General features: G+C 39.3%; 1 protein-coding gene across 1 annotated transcript; it reads right to left on the bottom strand.

Moving 5' to 3' along the window:
• Positions 1-7,169: 7,169 nt before the first annotated feature.
• LOC104404383 (stromelysin-1-like) lies at positions 7,170-13,547 on the bottom strand. Its single transcript, XM_010012807.1, has 10 exons — positions 13,443-13,547; positions 13,050-13,294; positions 12,391-12,539; positions 12,168-12,299; positions 11,409-11,570; positions 10,623-10,842; positions 9,350-9,483; positions 8,639-8,798; positions 7,708-7,811; positions 7,170-7,508 (listed from the first exon to the last, which is right to left on the bottom strand). Exons 1-10 carry the CDS (start codon positions 13,545-13,547, stop codon positions 7,408-7,410), a joined length of 1,512 nt encoding a protein of 503 aa, XP_010011109.1. The 3' UTR covers positions 7,170-7,407.
• Between the last annotated feature and the right edge of the window lie 248 nt (positions 13,548-13,795).

Here is a 13,795-nt window from a genome sequence, read left to right as displayed (position 1 = left end):
CTGAACACTTCATACAGACTTTATTAAGACTGTTAGTCACTTTCATATTGAAAAACATCATATATCTTCCCATAATTCCTGAAAATGCATCTATTATAAGTATGGGCTTCCTGTCCATAGACTGACTTCTGTTGTCATAACTAAGAAAAATTATAAACAACCTGGTGTCAATGAAAACTGCAAACAGCTCATGATTAATTCAGCTCACCTGGTTACCTTCCACCTACCCACACATAACAGTTTACTGAAGACTTTCAGTATTATGTAGGTAGTGTTGAGACATACACGATGTGCCATAAATGATTATTACTCTATTAGTTGCACTGCAAGAATTGCTTCTGTTTACATCAGCTCAAGATATTTCTAAGAATACCTAATATTTGAACCATCCTCATGTATCTACTAAATATTTTTTCTAAGATTCTGTATCTAAAGGAGAGGTAGATAACCTTATCTTAAACATAACTGAGATTCATAAGACTGTAGAAAGATCGCTTTCATGTTGTCTCTTTGTAAGAAATATTTATTAGGAAAAAAATGACTTTTTCAGAAGTTCCAAGTTATTTTAACTCATTTTACTGAAGCTACTGATAGCAGGCTGTTATATTTTTAGTGAAGTGCAGTTTATCTATCAGTGCTGGAATAAGAAGGCTTCTGAAAGCATTTTCCTTCTGATACCTTTGCTCAGTAAGAGATTTAATGATCAGAGAAACTGCTCAGCTGAAGTTCTTCAAGCTATGAGAGTTTGAACTAAAATGTAGAAGTCCGATGTTTGTATGTACAATGTCTTGGGCATTGTGGTGGCAGGAAAGAGAGAAGCTGTGTCATTCATCTGCAGAAGTTCAGGTTATCTACTGCTTCTGTTATAGGAGCAATTCATTCAGTTGTTAGAAATGTGTCCTGCAACACAAACCTGAGCAGCAGGGATTGGATTGAAAAGAGGAAATAATAACCATGCATAGCAGGTAATTCTTTGCAGTACATGGCATTTATCAGCAACTTTATGAAATTATCTGTTGGTAACTGGAAAAAGGATGTGATACTCCTTCTTACCCCACAGAAATGGTTTTTATATAAACGGTGAGGTCCTGACTGATTTCCTGAGGTGACTTGTGGAGCTGTAGGATGGCGTTTTTTTTCCCAAGGCAGTCAAATGAAAATAACTAACTAACTAACTAAAAGAACTGTTAAATAATTAAATCAATTAAGAGGAAAGCTAAAAGCACTGTTTCATCTCCCTTTCAAATACATTTCCATAGCCAGTTGTGACACTGAAAGAGATTGCCAAAAGTGTGTGACTAATTCATCTTTAATCACGACAGGATATTGATCATGTGATTATGTTTGCTCCTGTTTAGAAAAGTAGCACAGGAAATATTATCTCCAAAATTTTTTCCGCTATTAGGTAATATGTTTTCCCCTTATTTGCATTGTAAAAAGCAGCATCAATTTTGGTCACATCCTCTGAAAAGCCCCAGGTGTAGACTTTTGGGGGTATCCAGGAAGCATGGTATCTCTTCTCACAACCCAGAATTCATTCGCTATCAAGAAAAGTTGATGAAAACATTTTATCAAGATCTTCTGGGAATCACACAATCCTTTTCATGAAAGCTAATCTTTTAATGCAAAAATGTAGTAAAAATGATGGTTACTTGAAAACATTCTACATACTAGCTCTAGAGTCCAAAATAAAAAAAAGGTCATAGTTCTTTGTATCACATTTTATGAAAACTGAAAATTCAGTCTTCCTTAATTGTTACATTAGTTTTCCACAAACCAGAAAGAAGCATGTGTTATCATTTTTCAATTCAATAGATAATTTTCCAGGGAAAAAAAAAGGTAAATAATAACATCTGTTTTGTCAGGGACATGTTCCTTATCTTGGATAATAATTTTTTATCTCTGTAATTGAAATACAACAACTTATTGGACTAAATTAAAGCTTGTGGAATCCTACTGAAACAGATCTAGTGTTTTTTAAACCATATGCAAACCCTTAAGACTACTTGGAAAGACAGCATAGGAAAATAAAAGGACAACTTTTTACCTTTAAAAATGAGTTTCATCTTTTTCAGGAATTTCATATGCGGCATCAACACCAGGTGGCAGTCGTGGCCAGAATGAAGGTTCTAAAAATCGTCTGTTCTGACTTCAGGATGCTTGCTCCAAAAATGCCTTACATAAATAGAGAAGAGGTTTTAAATAAAATCAGACATTCACACACGCTAATGCATGAAACCACATCACAGCAACCAGGGCAGGATTTTTCTGACTAAACCCAACCACGTACCCTGATTTAGTCACTCTACATTCTCCCTGTAATGTCAACAAAGTTATTTCCATAGTGTTATTCCTCTCATCTTGATGCAGACATCTAAAATAGGTCAGATGAACTGTTTTCTCAAAACAGTTATTATTTTCCCTTACGCAGAAAGGGAGCTTAGAGAGACCTGGATCGCATGGCTGGTATGGGGTAAGATTTGGGGAATGTAACCCTATCCTGGGGTTACCAGCACCAGCTTAGAGAAACGGTTGGTGTGTCTGATGGTCTTCTGCAAAATAATACATTACTGGCTTTGTAGACTCCAAACTATGAGATCAGAACTTGTTGATTTTGGGGTAGGTCTGAAGCAGTGGAAGCACAGCCCTACCACATGAAGAGGAAGGGAATCAGCTCTTTTACTCTTTCTCCTCAAGACTTTGGGCTGTCATGACCTGGAGAAGGCTAGTATGTCTGAATTTAGCACTGGGTCAATTATCCTTTCCTTGTATTATTATTATATTAAATCACCTCTGCAGGGGCTCTTCAGGCAGGTATTGTGACAGGATTGGTAAACCCTCTCTCAAAGCAAGGACAGCAATGAAGGTGCCAAGTGGCCCAGGTTGGCAGTGTCTTTTTGCCAAAGCTGAACTCTCACAGGTGCCAAACACTGGGACTGGTTTACAGCCTAAAGTGAAAACAGCCCATGTTTTCAGAGGAGCCTTCTTTCCCCATCCTGTTCATAGCATGCCCTGTTTCAAAGGTCACCTTCCTCCTTATATATCTGTAGTTCTCAACCACCTTTTTTTTTTTTTTCCTTCCACCACTTACCCTGATTTCCTGCTTCATCTTCCTGCCTAGAATGGCTGATATTCTGGGTAAAGTTATTTTTCCATGCTGCGGGGCATGATAAAGATACCCAGCTATTTTACATTCAGAAAGCTGACTTACTTGTCTTTAAAGAACATTATTTCTCCATAGAAAGTGGTGACAGCATCAAAAGTTAAATCAGGGCCACAGGTGTTTGGCAGTGCAGGATCTATTGACTCAGTTGGGTCTTTTACCTCGGTAGTCTCACACATGTCTCTATGGTTCTAGAGGAAAGAAGTGATGTTGCAGCCTGTAGGACTTGATAAATTTTCCTTACTGATCTTTTTCTCTAAAGAAAAGACCATTAGAAGCTGTCAAAACCATCTAGAAAGCTGTTGAAGAAATTTATACAGTTTTCTGATTAGCAGCCTTCTCAAATACATCCTTCTGCTACTCTTGTCAACCTCTTTCTCACTTTTCTTCACACCATTGCCCTCAAAAGATCAATCACGTCCTCAAGCATTTTTCAATCACCTAGAATATGCTGTATGAAAAAAATTTCATAACTGCAGATTTCTTCTTTGATGTCATCCTTTGTGGTGACTTCATCCAGAAGTAGTACAACGTATAATGATAATCTCTTGGATTAAAGAAGTGAGTGTGAAAATTTCTGTTCTCCTTCTTTCAACCTTTTTAAGTACTTGGATAATCTCTTCATATTGACTTTATCTTTTCTTCTTCCAGGAAGAACCTTCTGAGCTGCAAACCCGCAGATTCAGCTTGTGCTGCTGATGAGTAGTGTTTCTTTCAGCAGCTTCCTGGCTGTGCTGCAAACCCTCAGATCTGACTGCACAAATCTAGCCTCAGAAATACCATGTTGCAAATGAAGAGAATGTGTCTTACTTCTAGCTTTTATGTAACAGTCATCCATCTGCAGCACAGCAATGCTGATTCGCTGGCAGGGTTCCTCTTGTCCCGGTCAGCTTGCACAAGGTCACCCTTGCTCTCCAGTGCTGCATATTCAGGGCCTCCTGGCAGTTTAATTCTTCATTTTCTCTTTGGTTTTGGGAGTGCTGTCTGTCCCTATGAGTAGAATCTTCCTTCATATGCAAAACCTACCTAGTAAGGTCTTGAATCCCAGGCACAGAGAACAGCATTAGGCGTATATATCCAGTTTCCTCTGCACTCACAGCAACTGTCTTGAAAATCAGGCCAGGAAGAGACAGTGCAGAAGATCCCTGTCACAACATCTCCAAAGACTTCTGTATAAAACACTTATCCTCCTTCCCAAAAAGCAACATATAACAGCTGCTGCTAATGGGATTGGGATTAGACTAGTATTTGAGCTGCACAGCAAGTGCTTGTGGCTTAGCTGTCGAATGTCCAGGTCTGGACATATTGCTTTGCTGTAGCATTTAGGAGTGACTAGTATATGTGACTGAAGGGCCAGGAGAGTAGATGCTTCCAGGACTCTTTTTGCTTCTTGTGCTCTTGACATTTTCATGTTAGTACAAGCTCACACAGTTAATACTCCACAACAATCCTGTTAAACTGTCAGTGAAGTCTTTAAGACATTTTTGCCTGAGTTTTCATATGCATGAGATTGGGTTTGGACAACAGTTGTGCAGTCAAGAATTTCATACCTAACAGATTTTTTGTCTCTATTTTTGCATGTCTGGTCTCAGACTCCAGGGAAAGTTCCTATTCATAGAGGGTGAGTACTTGAAGTTATGTTTATGGGCAAATTTCCCCTGCTGGTATCCAAGAGACCTTTAATACCAGAAATCATTTATGAGTTATAACAAAATCATGGTTACAAGAAATCTTGTCTTGACCACTAAGCGTAGACAGGTGGCTCCAGCACTTGTGTTTACAAACACATCTTAATTACATATTATTATATCGTTTGACAGGAATTTCATTGCTTTTCCTGAACAAAGAATGTTCTTCCAGTGCTGAAGTTTAAGACATGAACAAAGCAGAAACACAGATGAAAAATCCATGGTTAACATACCTCACTAGTCTCCTTGTCCATGCTATGACCAAAACACAGGACACTTTCTAGATTCTCCTTCACAGCCAAGTATATATCATTCATTTTTCGTATGCTAGTAGCTTAAGCTAATTAATACAGGAGGTGGCAGGAGTATTTTAATTGAGCTGTTTCCTTGAGGTCATAACTAAAAAAACAGTACCAACCTTATATAAAAGAAATAAGTTAATATAATAGTCAAGGTGAGTCACTGTAAACATTGTCAATGTTCTGAATCACCATTGCTGAAATGTTCTTTCTGATTCCTCCTTAACCACTTTCAAGTCTCAGCAAACAACCTAAAAGAGCCTAAAGGCCTGATTTCTGAAGATAACCTTCACATACAAGAAGGCATCTACTTAGGATGTCAAAGTGTATAGGCACTTTTAAGGGGATTAACTCCATTATTTACATACAAGCAGTACTCACAAGCACCCTGCCTAACCCTGAAGGTATTTAAAGTCCTTGGAAGGAAGTTTCTTCTGGACATGCTGTGTACACAGCACAAGCTATTGAGAAACATACTGGGAGATGTTGGGGCAGCACTAGTTTTCCTGTGTTCTGCCCTGACTGGACTGCCACCAGGTGAGCTCACCCACTTGTCAGTCCATGACTTCACCATAGTGCACCATTGCCCCTGTGGCAATGTTGAGCTGTTATGTCCCTATTTGACAGCTGAGCCCTTGTGAGATTCATGGCTTCATTTCTCACTTAGGTTGAGCACCTGTTTTAGCAGTGTTCAGTGCATATCTAACATGACATAAAGCATATGTGAGGAGCAGAACATGGCAGAGAAGAGGTTTTCCAAAATCAGACATGGCAGCATCTCAGCTGCCTGTTCTTGGTCTCGTCTGCTAACATGGTGGGACAGTGGGTCTGTGGGTACAATGGGAGAAACATGGCTTCCTCTGGCCCTGATGGAATGTGGAACAGATGATAGTAGGTGTTTTGACCAGGTGTCTGAGAGATCTGCCCTCTGAAGAAGACCAGGAGCAAATCTCACCTCCGCCTAATGGGGTTTGAGATATGGTAACTGGAAAACTATCCTCATCAGCCATTCCCATCCTTTCCTGCTGCCTTTGCCAATTCTTCTAGAGAAAGAAGAATAGTGAGGAACTGACTTCCTTGTAAATCATAGTATCAGAGCAGTGTTGTGAGAGACGGGATCAAATCCCTTCAAGGAGGGGATGGACTTCAGCCGAAGTTTCTTACAGCCCAAGTGGTGTGCAAGTCATTGAGCTATTACCCTGTCAGGGCCACCCAAACAAGGTAGATGGAGGAAGTGCCCATGCTTTTGTCTGTGTCTCACCAATCTTTGTCTGGAGGATTTGTAATAGTTACTTTTGTGGTTACATGAAAATCCGGGGTTATTTTTCATATCACTTTGGTTTGTTTGCTCTCGGAAGTGGTTCTTGTCTGTGTCTTTTTGTCCAGCATTGAAAGCTGGACTGTCAGTCCTCACTCCATTGCCATGGCACATGGTGAGAGCTCAGCAGGAGTAATCACTTAACTCCTTGGGGCCCCATGACTATACCTTAATCACTTCCCGCTTAGCCTGCATGCTACCTCCATATTCAAACTGGACACCTACTCTTCTCTCTGGTTGCTCATGTCCTGCTGTACTGACTCTACCCACCACCACCACCCACAGTGGCACTGGAGCATGGGTCTTCTCAGCCCACTGCCATGTTGCCCATCTACCAGCAGGCACCTACCCCCATCCCTGCTCTGACCCTTCTATTCCCATGCTCTGGAGTCACAGCAGGTGAGACCATAGCCACCAGCCTCTCCACAGCCCTTCCCACACTGTTGCATAGGATTTTCTCCTACCTCTTCCACCTCTCCTGCACTGTTTCTGAGTGTCTGTGTTTCTCTCCTCTGTCCCACAGGGCATTTCTTATTGCCTGTAGAAACTGCTCACCTACTTCTGCTTTCCTCTAACTTTCCTGCTACAGACACCAAGCCCTGCTACAAATGGTGGTGGAGTCCTGGCACCGTTCAGGCTTGTATGTGGTTGTATCAGATGCCTTGTACCCAGCAGGCTGAACCAGAACACAAGAATGCTACTATATCCAAGCAAAATACTTTATTACTCAAAAACAACTTGATTAATAAATAGTTGGAAAACAAAATAAATTAAAACTGTACATTAAGTTTATGTTTTTAAGGTTTTAAATTAGAATTATCAAAGGCCATCATTGCAGGCTCATGTGCACAAGAACAGCTGAATGATACTGTTTATAAACAAGGAACATGGAAAACCATTTCTGGTACAAACACAGCCCTGCATCATCACTTAGTATTTCTAGCAATTAAACCAGCTGTTGCTTTTCATTACACGGATAAGTTTCTTGTTCTTGATGTCAACCTCATACTGGTTTGATCCATTGAAAAAGTAGAAATGTCCTAAAATTAGAAGGATAAAATATTGGCAAATTAATATTTCCTTTTTGTATACCCATTGATATACACTTGTTATTTTCTTGGGTAATTAAAAAAATATCAGAACAAACATTTCAACTATCTCTTTGTATTTGAAACATACATTTTTTCTTTTCCTTTGGTTGTTGGTCTTTTGTTTTGAATTACATTTTAATTTATTTACCATTTTTCTGCAGGGCAGCATCAACTCTGTGGCCAATTCCTTGGAAGTCAGCTGCTATTTTTCTTGGATATCCCCTTTCCATTGATTGGGTATTTTCATTGAAACTAAATAAAGAAATTGCATGAAAAAAAGAAACAAGCATGTGATGCTCAATGTTGAAACCAGGTGGAATTGTTGTGAAATAAGACTACTCTCAGCTGAAAATCCATAACTGTGAGCCTCCATAATCTCATAGAACTGTATAAATACTGGCTGTGTGAATATTTACATATTTAGTGGCCTATGCAAAGCTGATTTCAGAACATCAGAGTAAATTGTTAACTTTCATTTCTTGAGACTGATAGTAAGGCTTGATGGGGTTTATACTGAGCAATAAACTTAAATAACTATTCAGAGTATTCTAATTTTACAACATTCAATCTATGAGATGACCTTGTGAGAGGAATGTAAACTTCTGGTGTAATAACATTCTTTCAAGATAATACTACAGATTAATCTAACACATCTGCTTAGCTGAACTGTTTATTAAAAAGTAAATATTTTAATCTCCTTCTATAACTTTCTTGATAGATTTGTCATTTATAAATTTCAGAGAGCACTTCTGCCCCCTTAATAGCCACAGAATGAATACATGACATGATGACAAAGTCTGCTTACATTATCTTTTTATACTAAGTTCATGTAATACTGCTTCCTAATGAGTAAAAAAAGCTCATTTGTTTGTTAATCACAGACTGGTAAGGGAAAAAGGATGTTGTCTTTATCTCAGGTGTTACAGACTTTGTTCCATGAAAAGACATAAGTTTCAGCTTTCTACTGGCTGAGAAAGCTGACAACAAGAGGCCATGCACTTAAGTACAAATACTAATATAACTTGACATTTTAAAATCTATGTTGATTATCTGCTGTACAATAGAGGAATGAGCCTTACCTCCAGTACTTGTTGCCTATAAAGAAATAAGTTTTCTTGGTGTTTTGATCATGAACAGCTGCATCGATTTTCCCAATGCTGCTGGGGAAGCCCAGGTTCTGAATAGGCTTGGGGAAGCCTGGCTCTATGCTATAGCCACTGACAGCCCAGTACTGGTCATCTGCAGGAAAATCAGAAAAAGGTAGTAGGGATTCTTGAGAAGGCTGAGCTCCTTTTTGTCAAAGCCCCAGAGCTTTTGTGTAGTCAAAGCCACCAGACAGCACAGATATCTAGCTGAGAACATTACCCTCTAGAGCGCACATAAATTTGTATATTTCAGAGCTGTTAGATTTTCCACTTTTCATAATCATATGCTCAATAGTTAGAACTCAATGTATTTTCTAGGTGTGTCCGGCACCTTTAAAAATGTTTTAAAATAAGTTAATGTACACAATCAATTTTGTCTCAGTTGTGACCTCTCTCACTGACAAAAAGAGCAGTACCATATTTTGCAGGGCTATTGTGAAGCAGCATTAGTTAATGACAGGAACAGCATTTTCAAAATGAAAATGGTTTTAAACAAACATTAAGAATATCTTCTATTAGTATTAGTGTTAGCATTAACATTAGCATTAGTATAATATTACTGCCATTATTATAACATAGCATTAACAGTACTACTGTACGTTTATTCATTCATAAAAAGGACTGATGGAAATGTAAGAGAAATACCTTTAAAAAATATCACTCGATCCCTCTTGTCAACCTCATAAGCAGCATCAAAGCCAGCTGCCAGTGATGTCCAGAATGAGGAGATGGTGTCGTGCTCAATGCTTGAGAAATACGGACTTTTGCGCCAGACATAGCTGATGATAGAAATGAAAATATCAGTGTTTCACTGTCTTAACCCAGAAATGAACTTTAAATCTACTGTCTGAGTGCTGGAGCCAGTCTTCCCTATGAGGTAGAGATATCACCATTTTTGGGATACAACGCCCTACTTTGACTGATCTCTCATAGACATTTGCCCTTACTGCAGGTTGCTCTGGGGTCACAGAACAGCTGAGGCTAGAAGGGAACTCTGGAGGTCGTCTATTCCAACTCCTTTGTTCAACCAGAGGTGCCTAGAGCTAGTGGCCCTGTAGACCTCTTCACTGGCACCCTGATGGCTTGCCCAAGACAACATATATTGCCTGTGGTAGTATTGACAGTTACAGCTTTCTCTTCACCATGTCACATGCAGGTAGGCACAACTGTGTTCTTAATTTCAGTTTGGCTACAAGTGTTCATTAAACATTCTTAAGAAACATGCTAAAACCCAATTTAAGGAATTGCTCCTTCCTCCCCTTCCCTGAAAATCATTAAGTTTTTAAGCTACAATTCTTCATCATGTGTTTTAGAAGGGAAATCAGACATGCATCATCAAAGGAAGCTTGTTCAGTCAAAACCATTACCAACCCAAGAAGTGGGTGAAACACTGGCCTGACATGCCATTGTCCCTCTCCAGGGTGGATGTGCCCAGCCAACATTCTGCTGTAATGTCCAGCATAGGAGCGTGCCCAAAACATGGACATCTCTAATAGCAGGAGGTCCTTACAGACAGTATTGGGCAGTGGTCCAGTGCAGACCCCTAGGTCAGAGTGCCACCAAAAGTCTGACATTTTCCACAGCTCCCTGACCCTCACATGGGATGGTGTGGTCAGGACAGTGCTGCATGCGAAGGAGCTGCAGGCTGAGGAGTGACACTGGGATTATTCAGCCTTGCACAATTTTAACAGACATGGGTAATGATGTACGATGCCTTAAAACATTTTACTCAAGCATCAGTAACCACTTTACTCATCCAGCCTGGCTGGGCTAGAAAAACTTTGCAAAGTCACCTTAATACTTTCAGAAAGAAATATCTTCATTTGTTACCAAGGGAAGACAAATTCCTTGAACTGAACATTATGCTTTGCCTTTGTGAATCTCACAAAAAAGTGTTGCTAGAAATGAAAACACTTACCTGTCTTTGAAGAACAATATTTCCCCACGGAGAGTGGTGATAGCATCAAAAGTCAAATTAGGGTCACAGTCCTCTGGTCTTGTGGGGGGTTTGGAGGGTGTCATTTCTGTCGGTTCTTCCCGGGGTGACATTTCAGTTGGTGCTTCTGCAGGTGTCATTTCAGTTGGCTCTTGTGGGGGAAAAGCTTTTGTTGGAAGTGCAGAAGATTTCCTGGGGGGTCCTTTGGGAAATAAATGAGTGTAGAATTGGAAGGTGAATTAGAGTTTCATGTTGTAGAGCTTCAGGATGTACCATATGGAGCCAAATGCATAGGTTTGTTAAAGTTAGACCTCATCTAACAAATTAACGCCAGGGAAAGTTCCTGGGTAATTTAACCTGTGCCGCTGACTGTTAAAATGGTCTCTGGCATTGTTTTGCCTTGACAAGCTATTGGTCTTTTAAAATGCATGTGCTCAGGAGCTAATGTAGAGCAAAGACCATTTGCAAAAGGCACGTGACCACCCTTTGGTGGAAGATGAGTTTAATACTACAGACATATGCTGATGTCATTAGAGAAAGGCTCTTGGATCTTTTGACTCACTGGCATGGATACTGCCCACAGATCCTATTTTGCAGATGAAGACTCTTAGCCACAAAGAAATCAAGAGATTTGCCCAAAAATAATATCAGGAAATTAAACTTCAGTATCCTTCTTGCAGTAGAAAGTTCTGTACATTTTAGCTGTTCAGTAAAGTTCGTTATAAATGCTCACCCATCATCCACCACAAAATGATGCATCTTGCTTACCATAGAGGGCCTGAATGCCGTCAATATCATCCTGAGGAAGCCTGTAGTCCCTCGTATCCCTGGCCATATATATAGGATACATCAAAGCACCGAAGACATTGGAATGACCAAGACCTAGTGAGTGACCCAACTCATGAGCAGCAACAAGAAATAAGTTGTAACCTAAAAAGAAAATCCAGCACAAAGAACAAACACTAAATAAATTCTCTTGCATAATAGTAGGATACAGGTGCCATCGTCTCATGCATGATATCTTGTTCGTAGTCTTAATGAAACAGCATAATCTGGTAACTAATTCACAAAGACCAGTAGCATCTAACATAATCCCTGGACATTGCTTGGAAACCAGACACTTCACTGTTTTATTTACTTGTATTTACCAACTCAAGATTGTTTTTTTCCTTTGCAAAAGTTAAAGATTTACATTACTTTAAATCAGAAGAAAAAAAAAGTGAGATCTCAATATTACAATTTTAAAGGTCATCACCTGAGGATGAAAATCTCCTGCCTTACAATGTCATGATTAACCAACACTGTAGTTTCATGCTAATCGCATTCCCTTCAATGGAGCTGTAATCGCAGTCTGTGCATTAACTTCAGGGGACTGCCATGACTGAAGCCCAGGTCAAAATAAGTTGCACTGATATTTTACATCTCCATAGGTACCGGAACTATTACCATGAGTTCTGTGACTTTACAATGTCTTCAAGACATGCTGTATAATAAAAAACAGGCAATGTAATATTTAAGGTTGCTTACCACTATAGGTAGTAAATTTAGTCCAGTTTTCATCTTCATCAAAGTGGGCATCTCCTCCTATCCCACTGCCAGGGGGATAAGCATGAGCCAGAGTTCCTCCTGGGCCATCAAAGGAATAGAAGTCACCATGAACTAAAAATAAGAGGGGAAAAAGTGATGCTTTTCATCTTGTCTGTAATAAAAAGTGAAAAATGCTTATACTCAGGCAAAGGATTTCTCTTACATCCAGATGCAAAGGAGATCATTATATCTGCTTGACCACTGTAAAGCCTGGTGAATCTCAAAGGGGTCACACTGCTCCAGATCTGGAAGGCTTTTGCAATTGCTTCCTCTACATCCTCTTGTAGCATGTCTGGTGTGTAGTTCAAAATCCTGTGAAATGAGGAGAAAGGAATTAAAAGCAACCAGATCACATGTGGCTGGAGCACAGAGTACCAAGGTCAAATATTTTAATCAGTGATTATTAGTATTTGTGTGTCTTAAGTTGTTTATTTTCAAATTATTTTCTTACATAACAGAGGAAGTTTTCGATTTACTTTCATGTCTTTCAGAAATTCTAATTTATATACTGTTTCGTGTCTTTCAGAAATTCTAACATCTATGCTCTCAATTATATCCCTTCTATGTGTATTATTTAGTAGGCTGTTAACTAACTAATGTAAACTTTTTATTTTAGTATTTTCATCACTGCTTGGAAGCCTAAAACAAAGGAAATGAATAATCCTCACATTCATGGCCATTTCATTCCGAATGGGGTTTTTATATGGAGAAATACAGGAATAAATAATAAAAAACCTGTTGGCACTACTTCTGCCACAAAGCAGAAAGCATTCACAAAGCTTCCCAGTGCTGTACAGACAAACATGCTTTAATGTGTGTTACCGATAAGTCACATCTTCTTTCTTCCACCTAGGGCTCTGTGGGAAGGTGCTGTATGAACGGACATCTGGTATTCCACATCTAGGCTGCTTCATGATGTCCACTGTCTGGACATTCAGCTCCCCAGTCACCTCTAGCCCAAAGAATGACTGCATTTCTCGGATTTTGTCAGCCATGCGATTGAAGTTCTTTGCTTTAAAGAGAGAATTTTTCTCTTCCTTAAAATCATAAAAATTTTTCAGGTATTTCTGATGGGGAAGAAAAAGCAACAGCTTAGAACATAAATGTTTCTTTTTGAATGCAGAGAGTTGTCTATAAATTATTCTGCAACATTAATACATCTTTATGATCATTTTCACAATAAATTATTTTTTAAATTCTGCCTGCAGTCCTTACCTTAGCAAATTGCATATCTTCATTTTCCTTTTCTGGACCCACTGGGAAAGCACAAGAACATGCAATATATAGTAACCCAAGGAAAGAAAGGATCTTTGTCTTCATCTTTGCCTCCCTGTCCTACCAGCCCTTGCTAGCAGACCTCTCAATCTCTCAGTCTTCTGTCCAGGACTCACCAGTATTTCTCTATTTATATCAGTTGAGCGCTTGCTAAAGCCAAAAACTGCATGACTCAGTTTATAACATCCTCTGATTTCCCACAGGAACCCAGAAAACAAATTTGGTTTTAGAAGCAAGTTAACACATGACACTTTACCTTGCCCAAAACCCCCTGATTTCGCAATCATATTATT

This window comes from Nestor notabilis, unplaced genomic scaffold (genome assembly GCF_000696875.1).
Source record: "Nestor notabilis isolate BGI_N333 unplaced genomic scaffold, ASM69687v1 scaffold1964, whole genome shotgun sequence".
In the NCBI taxonomy this organism is placed as follows: domain Eukaryota; kingdom Metazoa; phylum Chordata; class Aves; order Psittaciformes; family Psittacidae; genus Nestor; species Nestor notabilis.
This window is presented reverse-complemented; position numbering and strand designations above follow the sequence as displayed.